The sequence below is a fragment of the Colius striatus genome, chromosome 26 (genome assembly GCF_028858725.1).
Source record: "Colius striatus isolate bColStr4 chromosome 26, bColStr4.1.hap1, whole genome shotgun sequence".
Lineage (NCBI taxonomy): Eukaryota > Metazoa > Chordata > Aves > Coliiformes > Coliidae > Colius > Colius striatus.
Window position 1 is genome coordinate 867680 of NC_084784.1, and position 14814 is coordinate 882493.

The window sequence follows — 14814 nt, forward strand, 5'->3', positions numbered from 1 at the left end:
CCCCAAACGCCCCAGACCCCCCAAACGCCCCCCGAGCTGCCGCTGCACCCCCACAACAGCCCCCAGACCCCCCCCCGCTCCTCGCGCCGCCCACGCCCCGTCCCGCCCCGTCCCGCGCGGGAAGCGCCGCGGAGCGACGCGCGGTGAGGGGCGCGGGACACGGCGGCGGCCGAGGCGGGAGCGGGGGCGTCGCCCGACAGGGATCCGCGCCCGGGGAAGCGCGGAGAGGTGCGGCAGCGAGGGGACCGTGCCTCGGGTCGGGGCTGGGCGAGCACCGGCGAGCCTCGTCCCCACGGCGCGGGGAGGGCAACGGGGGTGCCAGGGAGACCCCCGCGGTGTGCGATGAGCCGGCAGGATAGGGGCGCACTGAGGACCTCCAGCCCCACAGCAGGGGGGGGGCGGTGGGGATGCCAGGGAGACCCCCAGGGCACCGGGGACCCCCAAACCCCACGGCAGGATGAAGGGGCACCAGGAATGCCAGGGTGACCTCCAGGACATGGGGTGACACAGTCCCATGGCAGGACAGGGGGCATCAGAAAGCCCCAGCCCCACAGCAGGCAGGAGGGCACTGGGGTGACCCAGCCTCATGGCAGGATAGGGGGCATCAGAAAGCCCCAGCCCCACAGCAGGCAGGAGGGCACTGGGGTGACCCAGCCTCATGGCAGGATAGGGGGCATCGGAAAGCCCCAGCCCCACAGCAGGCAGGAGGGCACTGGGGTGACCCAGCCTCATGGCAGGTGGGGGGGCACCGGCAATGCCAGGTTGACCCCCAGCACACAGGGGTGACCTGGTCCCTTGGCAGGATGAAGGGGTGCTGGGGTCCCCCAGCCCCACAGCAGATGGGGGGATAGTGGAGATGCCAGGGAGACCCCCAGGGAGACCCAGTCCCAAGGCAGGATGGGGTGGGCACTGGAGATGCCAAGGAGATCCCAGGGCACCAGGGACCCCCAAGCCCCACGGCAGGGTGAAAGGGGCACCAGGAATGACAGGGTGACCTCCAGGACATGGGGTGACCCAGTCCCATGGCAGGATAGGGTGGCACTGGGGTCCCTCAGACCCACAGCGTGTGGGGGGGGGGGGGTACTGGGGTGACTCAGCCTCATGGCAGGTCATGGGGCACCGGCAATGCCAGGGAGACTCCCAGGGCACCAGGGACCCCCAAGCCCCACGGCAGGATGGCGGGGGCACGGTGAATGCCAGGGAGACCTCCAGGGCACTGGGGTGACCTGGTGCCCTGGCAGGATGAAGGCGCACCAGGGACGCCAGGAAGACTCATGGCACTGGGGACCCCCAAGCCCCACTGTAGATGCCAGGGAGACCCCCAGGGTACCAGGGTGACCCAGTCCCAGGGCAGGATGGGGTGGGCACTGGAGATACCAGGGAGACCCCCAGGGCACCGATGACCCCAAGCCCCACGGCAAGCTGTGAGGCAGGGGGCTGACAGACCTCTCCCCCAGGTGCCATGTCTGCCTTGGAGCGACAGACGCTGCTGGCCCTGCACCAGGCGCTGAGCGAGGAGCAGTTCGAGACCCTCAAGTTCCTGCTGGAGGAGCAGGTGCCCGCGGCCCAGCTGCGCCCCGCCACGCGCCCCGACCTCTGCCGCATCCTGCTGCAGCGCTTCCCGGGCCGGGCCCTGCATGTGGCCGCCGACCTGCTGCGCCACATCCCCCGCCACGACCTCATCCTGCTCCACCAACTACCCGGTGCCGAGGCCGGGACCCCTGGGCAGGGGGAGAGGGCCCCTGAGGCCGGGACCCCCCGGGACAGGACCCCTCAGCCTGTGCCTCCCGCACCGGCCGCCTCTGCCCCAGCGCCGCAGCCTCCCCGGCGTTTGACAGAGAAGGATCTGATCCAGATCGCCCAAAGACTCGGGAAGGAGTGGCAGGAGGTGGGAATCTGCTGCTTGGGGGTGGGGAGGAGCCGGCTGGAGCAGATCCGTGAGGACAATCCCCACAGCGTGGTCATGCAGAGCTTTGAGATGCTGCGGGAGTGGCAGCGGAGGGAGAGGGAGGCAGCCACGGCGCCGCGGCTCTGTGCTTGCCTGGCCCCTGCCCACCCCAGCCCCGAGCTGCTCGACCTCCTCTGGAGCTTGCAGGGGAACTGAACTGGGGAGGGGGCTGCCTGGGCCTGCCCACCCCCTGCCTGCTTGTGATAGAGAAGCAAAGGGGAGCAGTAAAAGCGGCTTTTATTCCACCCAGCGCCTGGCTCTTCTTGAAAGCAAAAGCAGCCTGTGTCCCCCGTTCCCTGGGGCTGGACAGGTGAGGGGTTCCCTCAGACCCCCCAGTCCCTCACAGATCCTGCCCCAGCCTCTCAATCTCATCCAGGAAGAAATCCAGGTCTGCTTTGGTGACGGCAGGGCTGGTGACGATCTGCCGGAAGAAGTTGACCTTGGTGCCGTGGGGCTGGTAGCCCACCATCATGGAGCCCCTCCTCATCATCCTCTCCTTGATGGCAGGAGCCACCTGCACGTGGGGGGGGTTGGGGGGGAGACATCGTCACCATGGAGGGGGGTCTGGGGGCAGTTCTGGAGGTTCAGGGGCAGCTTGGAGGGTGTTTGAGGGGTCTGGGGGGCAGTTCTGGAGGTTCAGGGGCAGCTTGGAGGGTGTTTGAGGGGTCTGGGGGGCAGTTCTGGAGGTTCAGGGGCAGCTCGGGGGGTGTTTGAGGGCTCTGGGGGCAGTTCTGGAGGTTCAGGGGCAGCTCGGGGGGTGTTTGAGGGCTCTCGGGGCAGTTCTGGAGGTTCAGGGACAGCTTGGAGGGTGTTTGAGGGCTCTGGGGGGCAGTTCTGGAGGTTCAGGGGCAGCTCGGGGGGTGTTTGAGGGCTCTGGGGGCAGTTCTGGAGGTTCAGGGGCAGCTCGGGGGGTGTTTGAGGGCTCTCGGGGCAGTTCTGGAGGTTCAGGGACAGCTTGGAGGGTGTTTGAGGGCTCTGGGGGGCAGTTCTGGAGGTTCAGGGGCAGCTTGGAGGGTGTTTGAGGGGTCTGGGGGGCAGTTCTGGAGGTTCAGGGGCAGCTCGGGGGGTGTTTGAGGGCTCTGGGGGCAGTTCTGGAGGTTCAGGGGCAGCTCAGGGGGTGTTTGAGGGGTCTGGGGGCAGTTCTGGAGGTTCAGGGGCAGCTTGGAGGGTGTTTGAGGGGTCTGGGGGGCAGTTCTGGAGGTTCAGGGGCAGCTCGGGGGGTGTTTGAGGGCTCTGGGGGCAGTTCTGGAGGTTCAGGGGCAGCTCAGGGGGTGTTTGAGGGGTCTGGGGGGCAGTTCTGGAGGTTCAGGGGCAGCTCGGGGGATGTTTGAGGGCTCTGGGGGCAGTTATGGAGGTTCAGGGGCAGCTTGGAGGGTGTTTGAGGGCTCTTGGGGCAGTTCTGGAGGTTCAGGGGCAGCTCAGGGGGTGTTTGAGGGCTCTGGGGACAGTTCTGGAGGTTCAGGGGCAGCTCGGGGGGTGTTTGAGGGCTCTGGGGGCAGTTCTGGAGGTTCAGGGGCAGCTCGGGGGATGTTTGAGGGCTCTGGGGGCAGTTATGGAGGTTCAGGGGCAGCTTGGAGGGTGTTTGAGGGCTCTTGGGGCAGTTCTGGAGGTTCAGGGGCAGCTCAGGGGGTGTTTGAGGGCTCTGGGGACAGTTCTGGAGGTTCAGGGGCAGCTCGGGGGGTGTTTGAGGGCTCTGGGGGCAGTTCTGGAGGTTCAGGGGCAGCTTGGAGGGTGTTGGAGGGGTCTGGGGGCAGTTGTGAGGGTGGAGGAGCAGCTTGTGGGGATACTTGAGGGGTCTGAGGGCAGTTGTGGGTAGGATTGGGGTTTGAGGGGTGAGGAGGAAGAGGAGGATCCTGCTCCTCACCTTCTCCAGCCTGGGCCAGTAATCAGGGGAGCCCTCCCTGCCCCGCAGGCTAGGGGGCACGAACCAGAAGCAGAGGTTGATGAACTCGGGCTGTGGGAGGAGGAGGAAGAGGAGGGAAGAGATCATGGCCCTTTGCTGAGCCCCAGCCCCAGGGAGGGCCATTGCTTCACCCCACAGTGCATTTTGGGACCACCTCAGTGGTTCTGTGGGGTGTTATGATGTAACAACCCTTCCCCAAGCCGTGGCTTGGCCATCAGCCTCACCTCCAGCACCAGCTGGAAACCCTCTCTCCTCTTCACCTCCTCAGCCAAGTACCTGTGCAGGAAGGGGCATGTGAAGGTGTGAGAGCACAGGGAGGAGGCTGCAGCGTGTGTATGTCCCTCCCATGCCCCACACACTCACTGGGTGCAGGCAAAGGCCCGTTGGACACGCTGTGCCAGCCCCTGGGTGCCAATGGCTTTCCAGAGCAGCCAGAGCTTGAGGCAGTCAACACGGCGGCCGCACTGCGGGGTCTTGTCCCCCGTGTCGTAGGCCACGTCATAAAACTTGTCAGCTTGGAAGAGGTACGTGGCACCAGCCCCATGGCAGCGCTGGAGGAGGCCCTGGGGGAGAGGGTGGTCACCCCCCCTCACACAACAGCCCTGGCTGGGTCTGGGGAGGGGGTGCTGTGGGGTGGGACCTTACGGAGGCGTCGCGGAGCAGGAAGGCGGAACACTGCAAACCCACCGTCAGCATCTTGTGGGGGTTCCAGGCCACTGAGTCGGCCCTGGGGGAGGGAGGGGGGAGACAGACCCTGGAGTGGGAGAGGGGGACCCCCAAGGACTTTGTGGGGGGAGCTCTGAGCCCGTTTGCGGGAGGAGGGTCACTCACCTCTCGATGCCGGCCAGGAGGTGCCGGTGCTTGGCGGAGAGCAGAGCGCTGCCGCCCCACGCTGCCTGCAGCCGGGAGCGGGGGGTCAGCGCCGGGGCAGGGGGTTCTGAGGGGTCCATCTGCCCCCCTCTCCCCCTCCCCAGTTACTCACATCCACGTGCAGCCAGAGGCCGTGGCGCTGGCAGATGTCGGCGATGCTGCCCAGCGGGTCGAAGGCGCCCAGGACGGTGGTGCCGCAGGTGGCACAGACGAAGAACGGCTGCGAGCCCTGCGGGGACAGGGGCAGGGCAGAGGCTGGGGCAGCCCCTGGCACACCCGTCCCAGCACTATGGAGACCCCACTCTGCCCCCCACCTCAGCTTTCACCCTCTGGATCTCCTTCTCCAGCTCCTCGGGGATCATCTTCCCCCTGAGGGATGAAGAGAGGGGGGTGGCAGCGGGGCCGGGGCGGCAGCGGGGCCGGGCCGGGGCAGCTCCGCACTCGCCTCGTGTCGCTGGCCACCAGGCAGACGTTGGCAGTGCCAATGCCCAGGAAGGCAGCTCCTTTCTGGATGGAGTAGTGGCTCTGGGTGGGGAGGGGATGGGGGTCAGCTCTGGGGGGTGAGAGAGGGCTAATCCCAAACCCCATCTGACCCCGCTCCACACCTCCCGGGACGTGAAGGCGGTGAGACGAGGCAGAGCCCAGTTACCGTCCTGCCGGCTCTGGGGGAAGCGGTGGAAACGAGCCACGTTCATGGCGTACATGTTGGACATGGAGCCTCCTGGAAGGGCACAGAACCAGAGGCATGGCATGGCGGGGCTGGAAGGGCCCTGCAGAGCAGCTCCAGCCCCAGCCCCTGCTCAAGCAGGTTCCCCTGGCTCAGGGGGCACAGGAACGTGTCCAGGGGGGGTTGGGAACCTCCTGAGAAGGAGCCTCCACACCCTCCCTGGGCAGCCTGGGCCAGGGCTCCCTCAGCTCAGCACCAAAGGACTTGCTCCTCCTGGGCCAGGGGCACTTGCTGTGTCCCAGCCTGTGCCCATCACTCCTTGTCCTGCCACTGGCCAACCCAGCACAAAGCCTGGCCCCATCCATCCTCCTTTAGGGACTGAGCAGCATTGAGAAGGGCCCCTGAGCTCAGGCTTCTGTTCCCCAGGCTGAACAGCCCCAGGGCTGCAGCCTTTCCTCCTCACACACATGTTCCATCCCTCAGCATCTTGCTGGCCCTGCCCTGGCCTCTCTGCAGCACTTCCCTGTCTCTCTGCAGCTGGAGACTCTGCCCTTGCCCTTGGTGCCCCTCACCAGGTTCCTCTGTGCCCAACTCTCAGCCTGTCCAGCTCTCACTGACTGGCAGCTCAGCCTCTGGGGAATCAGCCAGTGCTCCCAGTTTGGCGCCAGCAGGGAACTTGCTGAGGGTCCCTCTGTCCCCTCATCCAGGTCCTCGATGAAGATGTTGAACAAGACTGGCCCCAGAACTGATACCTGTGGAACTTCAGCCCAAGTCTGTGCTGTTGCTTCCCACCCCCTGGGCTCTGTCCTTCAGCCCCTTCTCCATCCACTTCACCCATGCTGCCTGGGACATCCCTGTCCTGCCTGGGGATAGTGACAAGGTCCCAGATAAGGACAGGGCTAGGGCTGAGCCACCAGCTCCTGAGTACCTGGGGCGAAGATGCCATCCCCAGTGCTCCATCCCACCAGCGCCCGCAGCTTGGCCAGCACCACCTCCTCCATCAGCACAAACACTGGCGCGATCTCGTACGTGTATCTGTGAGCAGGACACACACACACACACACACACACAGAGCACTTGGGGGTGCCCAGGCCACTGTCCCCCAACTCCCCTCCCACCCCAGCACCCGCTCAGGGCCACCCGTGGTTCTCAGGGACCTACTGGCTGGTGTTGAGGGTCTCGGTGATGAGGCGACCGGCCAGCGCATGGTGGTCCAGGCCCGAGAAGAGCTGGTTGAAGAAGCGAGGGTGGCCTGGGGGGATGGATGGAGTGGCACCGTGCCAGGGTGAGGGGACAAGTGGCCACCAGCCCAGTCACCCCACCAGGGCCCCATCACCGAGGGCACTTGGCTCCTGGCAGCTTCCAGGGGAGTGGAACCGCTCGTAGAGGTGAGCAGGGACGTGCTGGATGGGGCTGGGGCAGGGGGAGGGGGCAGGGCTCGTGCCCCACTGCTGGGCAAACGGGCCAGCTGAGCTGAGAAGGAGCTGAGCTGGGAGCAGCTGGGGCTGAACTGGGAGCAGATGGGGACAAATCAGGGGTAACTAGGGCCAAACTGGGAGCAGCTGAGACTAAATCAGGCCTGACTGGGGCTAAACTGGGACCAATCAGAACCAGATCAGGATTAGCCCAAAGGGCAGTGGGGAGCCATGGGGCTGAACTGGTTGCTGGAGGGCATCACTGGGGCAGCACTGGGAGCTGTGAGGCAGCTGTGGGAGCCGCGGGGCAGCCGTGGGAGCTGTGGGGCAGGCATGGGGCAGCCCTGGGAGCCATGGGGCAGCCCTGGGAGCTGTGAGGCAGCCGTGGGGCAGCCCTGGGAGCTGTGGGGCAGCCGTGGGAGCTGTGGGGTAGCCGTGGGGCAGCCCTGGGAGCCGCGGGGCAGCCGTGGGAGCTGTGGGGCAGGCATGGGGCAGCCCTGGGAGCCATGGTGCAGCCCTGGGAGCTGTGGGGCAGCCATGGGGCAGCCCTGGGAGCCGTGGGGCAGGCATGTGCAGGTGCTCACTGGTTTTGACGCTGTAGTGGATGACGTCCTGGCAGCGCTCCAGCAGCCTCCCTGGTGGCTCCCCGGTGTCCCGCAGCTCCAGGTCCAGCAGCTCCCGCAGCTCCTGCGGCTCCTTCCACTCACAGACCTGCCGAGAGGCTGCGGGCTCAGACCCCCGGGACGCTCCCCCAGCCCCTTGGCTCTGGGGGGGCTGCGGCCTCACTCACTTTCTCGGCCACGTCCGTCGCCTTCCTGACGGCCTCGTCCAGCAGCACCCTCATGGCTTCCTGCAGGAATTCCTCCCCGCCTGCCCTGTCCAGGCCGGGCTGCTCCAGCCCCACAGCCTCTGCCATCACTCCTTACCCTCCACCCTGCTCTGGGACAGACCCCCACCCCCTGCCCACGGGGTGAGGAGTGTGTCAGGAGCGTGAGGAGTGTGCCAGGAGCGTGAGGAGTGTGTCCTCGCTGGAGGCTCCTCCTGGGCCACGTCACTGTGGAGAGATGGGGACAAAGTCCACGGGTGCCAAGAGCCGGTTCCTGTGCTTGGGGTGTCCCCAGAGTGTGTCCCCTTCCCTGGGGGCAGGGTCCCAGTCCTCATCTCACCTCCAGCCATGGGGCAAGAGAGGTGGCTTTGGCAGCTTGGGGGACAGCAGAAGGGGACGTGGGGCTGGCACCCCCCTGCCAGGGCCACCAGTGGATGAGGACAGGGGGGATCCCCAACCAGGGATACTGAGGGACACGGGGAGCCCCTGCACATCTCCCCACAACCTGGGTGCTGTGGGGAGGGCCAGGAACTGCCCTGGGTGGGGGCAACACTGGGAACAGGGCAAATGGAGACCAATGCCCAGGGGGGTCACAGCAGGATGGAGACACACCAGAGGGTTGTGGGGGAGAGGGGAGGGAGGAGGGGGGGTAAAACTGCCGTGGGAGGCAATGATGGGGGGGCAGCAGCACAGGACTGAGTCCATTGCTGTTTAACATGTTTATTTAATGATCTGGATGATCATTACCCTCAGTAAGTTTGCAGATGACACCAGGCTGTGTGGAAGTGTTGATCTGCTTGAGCGTAGGGAAGCTCTACAGAGAGATCCAGACAGGCTGGATGGCTGGGCCATGAGTTTCAATAAGGCCAAGTGCTGGGTCCTGCCCTTGGGCCACAACAACCCCCAGCAGCAGCTTCAGGCTTGGAGAGGAGTGGCTGGGAAGCTGCCAGGCTCAGAGAGACCTGGCAGTGTTGGGTGAACAGGAGCCAGCAGCTTGCCCAGGTAGGCAGGAGGCCAAGGGCATCCTGGCCAGGATCAGGGACAGTGCTGTCAGCAGGAGCAGGGAGCTGATCATCCCCCTGTGCTGGGCTGTGCTGAGGCTGCACCTCCAATGCTGTGCCCAGCTCTGGGCCCCTCGCTACAAGAAGCACATGGAGGTGCTGGAGAGGCTCCAGAGGCGGGTATCAAGCTGGGAGAGGATTTGGAGCACGTCTCAGCTGAGGAAGGGCTGAGGGAGCTGGGGCTGTTGAGCCTGGAGAAAAGAAGGCTCAGGGGAGACCTTCTCCCTCTCTGCAACTACCTGAAAGGCAGCTGGAGCCAGGTGGGGGTGGGTCTGTTCTCCTTGGGAACAAGCAGCAGAACCAGAGGAAACGGCCTCAAGTGTCAGCAGGGGAGGTTCAGGCTGGGTGTGAGGAGCAATTTGTTGCCTGCCAGGGTTGTGAGGCCTTGGAAGGGGCTGCCCAGGGAGCTGCTGGAGTCACCGTCCCTGGAGGGGTTTCAGAGCTGGGTGGGTGTTGCCCTGAGGGCAATGGGCTGGTGGGTGATGGGGCTGGGACAGAGGCTGCACTCCATGGGCTGGAAGGGCTCTGCCAGCTGAAACCACCCCGTGATTCTGTGGTTTTGTGTTGTGACATGAGCCCGACATTGGGGGGATGTGTGTCAGTATGTCAGGGATGTATGTATGTTGGGGAGTGGGGGTGTGTGTGTTGGGGTGTGTATGTGGGGGTGTTTTTGGGATGAATGTGTGTATGTTGGTGTCTGTTGCTGTGCTGGGATGTATGTGTGTGTTGGTGTCTTGGGGTGTCTGTTGCTGTGTTGCGGTGTGTGTTGGTGTCATGTTGTGTGTGAGAGTGTGTGTAGGGGGATGTATGTATGTTGGAGTGTAGTTGGGGTGTTGGGGTGTTTGCTGCCATGTTGAGGTGTCTGTTGCTGTGCTGGGGTGTAGGTGTATGTTGGTGTCTGTTGCTGTGTATGTTGGGGTGTTGTTAGTGTCTGCTGTGTTGCTCTGTGTGTCTGTGTATGGTGGTGTGTGTCTGTTGCTCTGTGTGTGTGTGCGGGGGTGTTGTTGCTGTGTATGCTAGTGTATGTTTGTTGCTGTGTGTGTCAGTGTCAGTGTGTGTGTTGTGTTGCTGTGCTGGGGTGTTGTTGGGGTGTCTGTGTGTTGCTGTGTCTTGGGGTGTTGTTGGGGTGTCTCTTTGTGTTGCTTTGTATCGGGGTGTCTGTGTGTTGTGTGTTGCTGTGTGTTGGGGTGTCTGTGTGTGTGTGTTGGGGTGTTGTTGGGGGGTGTGTGTGTTGGGGTGTGTGTGTTGGGGTGTTGTTGGGGTGTGTGTGTGTTGGGGTGTTGGGGGGTGTGTGTGTTGTGGGGGGTGTGTTGGGGTGTTGTTGGGGTGTCTCTTTGTGTTGCTTTGTATCGGGGTGTCTGTGTGTTGTGTGTTGCTGTGTGTTGGGGTGTCTGTGTGTGTGTGTTGGGGTGTTGTTGGGGTGTGTGTGTGTTGGGGGGTGTGTGTTGGGGTGTTGTTGGGGTGTGTGTGTGTTGGGGTGTGTTGGGTGTGTGTGTGTTGGGGTGTTGTTGGGGTGTGTGTGTGTTGGGGTGTGTTGGGTGTGTGTGTGTTGGGGTGTTGTTGGGGTGTGTGTGTATGTTGGGGTGTTGTTGGGGTGTGTGTGTGTTGGGGTGTTGTTGGGGGGTGTGTGTGTTGGGGGGGTGTGTGTGTTGGGGTGTGTGTGTTGGGGTGTTGTTGGGGTGTGTGTGTGTGTTGGGGGGTGTGTGTGTTGGGGGGTGTGTGTGTTGGGGGGTGTGTGTGTTGGGGTGTTGTTGGGGGGTGTGTGTGTTGGGGTGTGTGTGTTGGGGTGTTGTTGGGGGGTGTGTGTGTTGGGGGTGTGTGTGTGTTGGGGTGTGTGTGTTGGGGTGTCTGTGCTGGGGTGTCTGTGCTGGGGTGTTGATCCCAGCACAGCCCGGCCCGCGATGGCGCCCCCCAGCGGTGGGGGGGGGGGGGTCTGTGCGCGTCGGCAGCTCCGCGCATGCGCGCGCCCCGCCGGACTCGCCTGCCCTTCCCTTCCCTCCCCCCATGGGCGGGTGCTTCCGGTTCCGGGTCGGCGGCGGCGGCCGAGGAAGGGGGGGGCGCCGGGCCGCGGCGGGGCCCAAAGTTGTCGTCGCGGCGGGCGGCGCGGAGCGGAGCGCGGAGGGGCCGCGGCAGGTACCGACCCGCCCCCTCCCGCCGGACACGGGCCGCGGCGGGGGGCGGCCCGTTCCGCACCCAGGCCCCGGCGGGGGCTGCCCCGCGCCGCCGCTCGGCCCCCGCCCCCACCGGCGGTCCCGGGTGCGGGGGGGGGGTGAGGAGGGGACGGGGGAACCGCAGCGAGGGCGGCGGGCGGGCGGGCGCGGACGACGTTGGAAGCGCCGGGACGGGCCGGCCCTGCCCCCTCCCCCCCCACCGCGACCCTCGGCGCGACCCCCCCGGTTCCCCCCCCCCCCCCTTCCCTCCGGAACGCCGCCGGGTCTCCCCGCCCCGGGACACCCCCCTCGCCCCGCCCCGGGACACCCCCCTCGCGCCCTGCCCCCAGCCCCCGGGGCCGTCCCAGGCCCCTCCCCAGCTCCACCCCCGCGCCCCCCCCTGTCCTGGGACCCCCTCCCCCCGCCACGGCCGCTCCCCCGGGCATCCCCCAGCCCCGTCACCTGCCCACCCCCGGGCCCCCCACCCGCCATCGGTCCCCGCGGGGTGTCCGTCTGGGGCTCGGCGGGGCCGGGGACTCCCGCAGCAGCAGCAGCAGCAGCATCCCCGGGGGCGGGGGGCTGCCCCCCCTCCCTTTGACCCCCCCCCCGATCCCTTCCGCAGGCGCAGAGCGGCGGCGGCAGCGGCTCCGGCCCCGCGGCGAGCGGCTCCGGCCCGGGTGGGGACACGGTGACGCGGCGGCGGCGGCGGCGGCGGCGGGGGCCGAGGGGGGGGAGCATGTCCCCTCCTTGAGCCGCCTCGGGCCGGCTCCCCCACCCTCTGCCTGACCCTGCCCGCTCCTCCCCTCCCTCTCGACCCTCGCCATCTCCCCCCCGCCCCAAGCACACACAACAACCTCCCGCCCCGGGGCCGAGGAGGACTCGCCTCAGCGCAACCGGCACCGGGGGCAAAGATGTCGGCAAAGTGGCGGGTACTGGACGAGCCCGGCAAAACCATAAACCAAAACCATGATTCTCTGAGCCACCACCACCCACCACCTTCCCAGGCGTAAGCCACAACCCCCGCCCCGGGCCCGGAGTCAGGCTCAGCAATTGGCTCAGTCGTTTGTCGAGGACAGACAGACAGACAGACACACACAAGATGGCTCAGGTAATGAGCCCCCCCACCGTTACCCACCCGGCCCCCCCCCACCCCCCCTCGGGGCGCGAAGCCGAGAACAGCCCGCGGGGAGTGGGGGGGTGCGGGGTGGGGGGGGAAGGGAGGAGGAGGAGGAGGAGGAGGAGGGGGCAGCGCTGGGCCCGGCAGCCCCTTCCCCACCGGGGGAGCACCGGGCACGGCGTGACCCCCCCCGCCCCCCCACCTCCCCCCTGCTTCCCCTCAGCTCCGCCTCCTTCCACACCCCCCTCACCGACCCGGGCCCGCGCTGGAGCTGCCACAGGGACCACCCCAAGCCCCCTCCCCCCTTGCCGCCGGCTCCGGCCCGGCCTCGGCCCCCCCCCGGGTGCCGCCCGTTCCCCGCGGGGTGGGGGCTGCGCGGGGGGCCGGCCCGGGGCCGCGGGGCCCTGCAGCTCGGGCACCTCTCCCTCTCCCCAGGCGAGCCTCCTGGCCTGCGAGGGCCTGTCCGGCGTCTGCCTCGTGCCCACCGTGGCCAGCAAGAAGATGATGCCCAAGGCGGGCTCCAAGGCGGGCGAGGGCCGGGAGCGGGGCGGCAGCCCCGACGCGCTGGTACGGCCGCGCCGCGCCCCCGCGCCCTCCCCTGCCGCCGCTCCTCCTCGGGACTCGCCTCTTCTCCCAGCCCACTCTCTCCTCTTTCAATTCCACTGCTTTTGAGCTTTTTCCTCCCTCGATTCCACTTTTCCAATTCAGTTCTTCCTTCTTCAATGTGACTTTTCCTTCGTCTCACTCCACCCTTTCCTCCTTTGATTCAACTTTTTCTTCTTGTGATTTGATTTCCCTCCTTTGACTTTTCTTCCTTTAATTGAACTCTTCCTCCTTTGATCATTTTTCCTCTTTTGACTTTTTTCTTCCTTTAACTCCACTTTCTCCTCCTTTGACTTTGTCCTTCAGTTGTCTCACTGTTTCCATTCAACTGTTTCCTCCTTTGACACTTTTCCTCCTTTCATTTGACTTTTTCCTCCTTTGATTTTACTTTTTTCTCCTTTAATTTCACTTTTTCTTCTTCTGACTCCACTGTTTCCTCCTTTGATTGGAATTTTTCCTCCTTCAATTCCACCTTTTCCTCCTTTGACTTTCTCTTCTTTTGACTTTTCCTCCCTTGATTTGAATTTTCCTCGTTTGATTTTTCCTCCTTTCATTCAACTTTTCTCTCCTCTGATTCCACTTTTTTCTGCTTTACTTTGACTTCTCCTTTGATTTCACTCCTTCCCATCTTATGTTGACGTTTCCTCCCTTCATTTGACTTCTTCCTCCTTTGCTTTGAGTTTTTCCTCCTTTAATTTCACTTTTTCTCCTTCTATTCAACTTTTTTCTCCTCTGACTCCACTTTTTCCTCCTTGGATTTGACTTTTTCCCTCATTAATTTCTCTTTTGCTCATTTGATTTGGATTTTCCTCCTTTGGTTTGTTTTTTTCCTTCTTTGACTCCTTTTTTCTTTGATTCAACTTTTTCCCTCATCAATTTGACCTTTTCCTCTTTTCATTCAACTTTTTCTTGTTTTCTCCATTTCCCTCTTCTTTCATTTGACTTCAGTTTTTCTTTATGCCTCTTTCACTTCCCTTTCCCCTCCTCTCATTTCTTCCTCCATTCATTTCACTTTTTCCTCCTTTACTTGGACTTTTCCTCCTTTGTTTTTTTTTCTCTGAGTTGATCTTTTTCTCCTTTAACTCACCTTTTTCCTCCTTTATTTTGATTTTCTCCTCCTTTGTCGTTTCCTCTTTTGATTCAACTTTTTTCTGCCTTTAACTTGACTTTTTCCTCATTTTGACTTTTTCTCCTTTAATTTCCTCCTCTCATTTGCTTTTTTCTTCCTTCACTTTGACTTTTTCCTGCATTACTTTGACTTTTATCTCCTCTAATGTGACTTTTCTTCTTTTCATTTTCTCCACCTTTGATTTTTTTCTCCTTTGATTCCTCTTTTTCCTCCTTTAATTTGAGTTTTTCTCCTTTGATTTCACTTTTTCTCCTTAAATTCAATTTTCCCCTCTTTGGGCTTTTTTCCCCTTCCTTGGGCTTTGTCCTCTTTTTCCCTTTTCTTCTCCAACTCAACCTTTTCCTCCTTTATTTCCACTTTTTCCTCTGATCTGACCCTTTCCTCCTGTAACTCACCCTTTTCCTCCTTTACTTTGATTTTCCTTCTCCTTTGGTTTGACTTTTTCCTTTTCCAACTCCATTTTCTTCTCTTTTCATTTGACTCTTCTTACCTTTATCCACCTTTCACTTTTCTTTTTCTTCCTTTTGACTTTTTCTTCTTTGCTTGAACTTTTTCCTCCTTTAATTTGGCATTTTTATCCCCTGATTTAACTTTTTCCTCTTTCACTTTGGTTTTCTTCTCCTTTGATTTGTTTTTCACTCCTTTCACTTGACTGTTTTCCCCTTTATTTGACTTTTCCTCCTTTGATTTGACTTTTTCCTCCTTTACTTTGACTTTTCCTCTTTTTATCCCACTCTTTCCTCCTTTGACTTTTTCTCCTTCTATCCTTTGACTTTTTCCTTTTCCAATCCCATTTTCCTCTCTTTTCACTTAACTCTTTGTTTCCTTTACCCTCCTTTCCCTTCCCTTTTTCCCCCTTTGCACTTTTTCCCCTTCCCTTGGACGTTTCCTCTTTTACCTTTGCTCCAACTCGACCTTTTCCGCCTTTATTTCCATTTTTCCCCCTAATCTGACCTTTTCCTCCTTTAACTCACCTTTTCCCTCCTCCCCTTTCCCTTTCCCCCTCCCATTTACCCCCCTCCCCTCCACTCCCCTCCCTGCTCCCCTGGCCCTGACCCCCCTGTGCCCCTGGAGGCTCTCCGGCAGGACCCCGACAAGCCCCGCAGCCGCAAGGATGAGGAGGCG

General features: G+C 62.5%; 2 protein-coding genes and 1 long non-coding RNA gene across 3 annotated transcripts; 2 read left to right on the forward strand and 1 right to left on the reverse strand.

Annotated features, from left to right (window-relative positions):
* The first annotated feature begins 121 nt into the window (after positions 1 to 121).
* Positions 122 to 2193, forward strand: LOC133627927 (ankyrin-3-like). Its single transcript, XM_062015472.1, has 2 exons — positions 122 to 228; positions 1458 to 2193. Exon 2 carries the CDS (start codon positions 1463 to 1465, stop codon positions 2102 to 2104), a length of 642 nt encoding a protein of 213 aa, XP_061871456.1. The 5' UTR covers positions 122 to 228; positions 1458 to 1462; the 3' UTR covers positions 2105 to 2193.
* CSAD (cysteine sulfinic acid decarboxylase) lies at positions 2186 to 7779 on the reverse strand. The gene is made up of 14 exons (XM_062015471.1): positions 7594 to 7779; positions 7388 to 7514; positions 6550 to 6640; positions 6317 to 6423; positions 5327 to 5442; positions 5167 to 5246; positions 5036 to 5090; positions 4834 to 4950; positions 4683 to 4747; positions 4497 to 4578; positions 4215 to 4414; positions 4076 to 4127; positions 3813 to 3902; positions 2186 to 2462 (listed from the first exon to the last, which is right to left on the reverse strand). Exons 1-14 carry the CDS (start codon positions 7717 to 7719, stop codon positions 2289 to 2291), a joined length of 1482 nt encoding a protein of 493 aa, XP_061871455.1. The 5' UTR covers positions 7720 to 7779; the 3' UTR covers positions 2186 to 2288.
* A 2942-nt stretch (positions 7780 to 10721) lies between these two features.
* On the forward strand, positions 10722 to 14814 carry LOC133627950 (uncharacterized). Its single transcript, XR_009820433.1, has 4 exons — positions 10722 to 10823; positions 11463 to 11948; positions 12393 to 12524; positions 14764 to 14814. It is a non-coding gene; the product is annotated as an uncharacterized LOC133627950 (long non-coding RNA).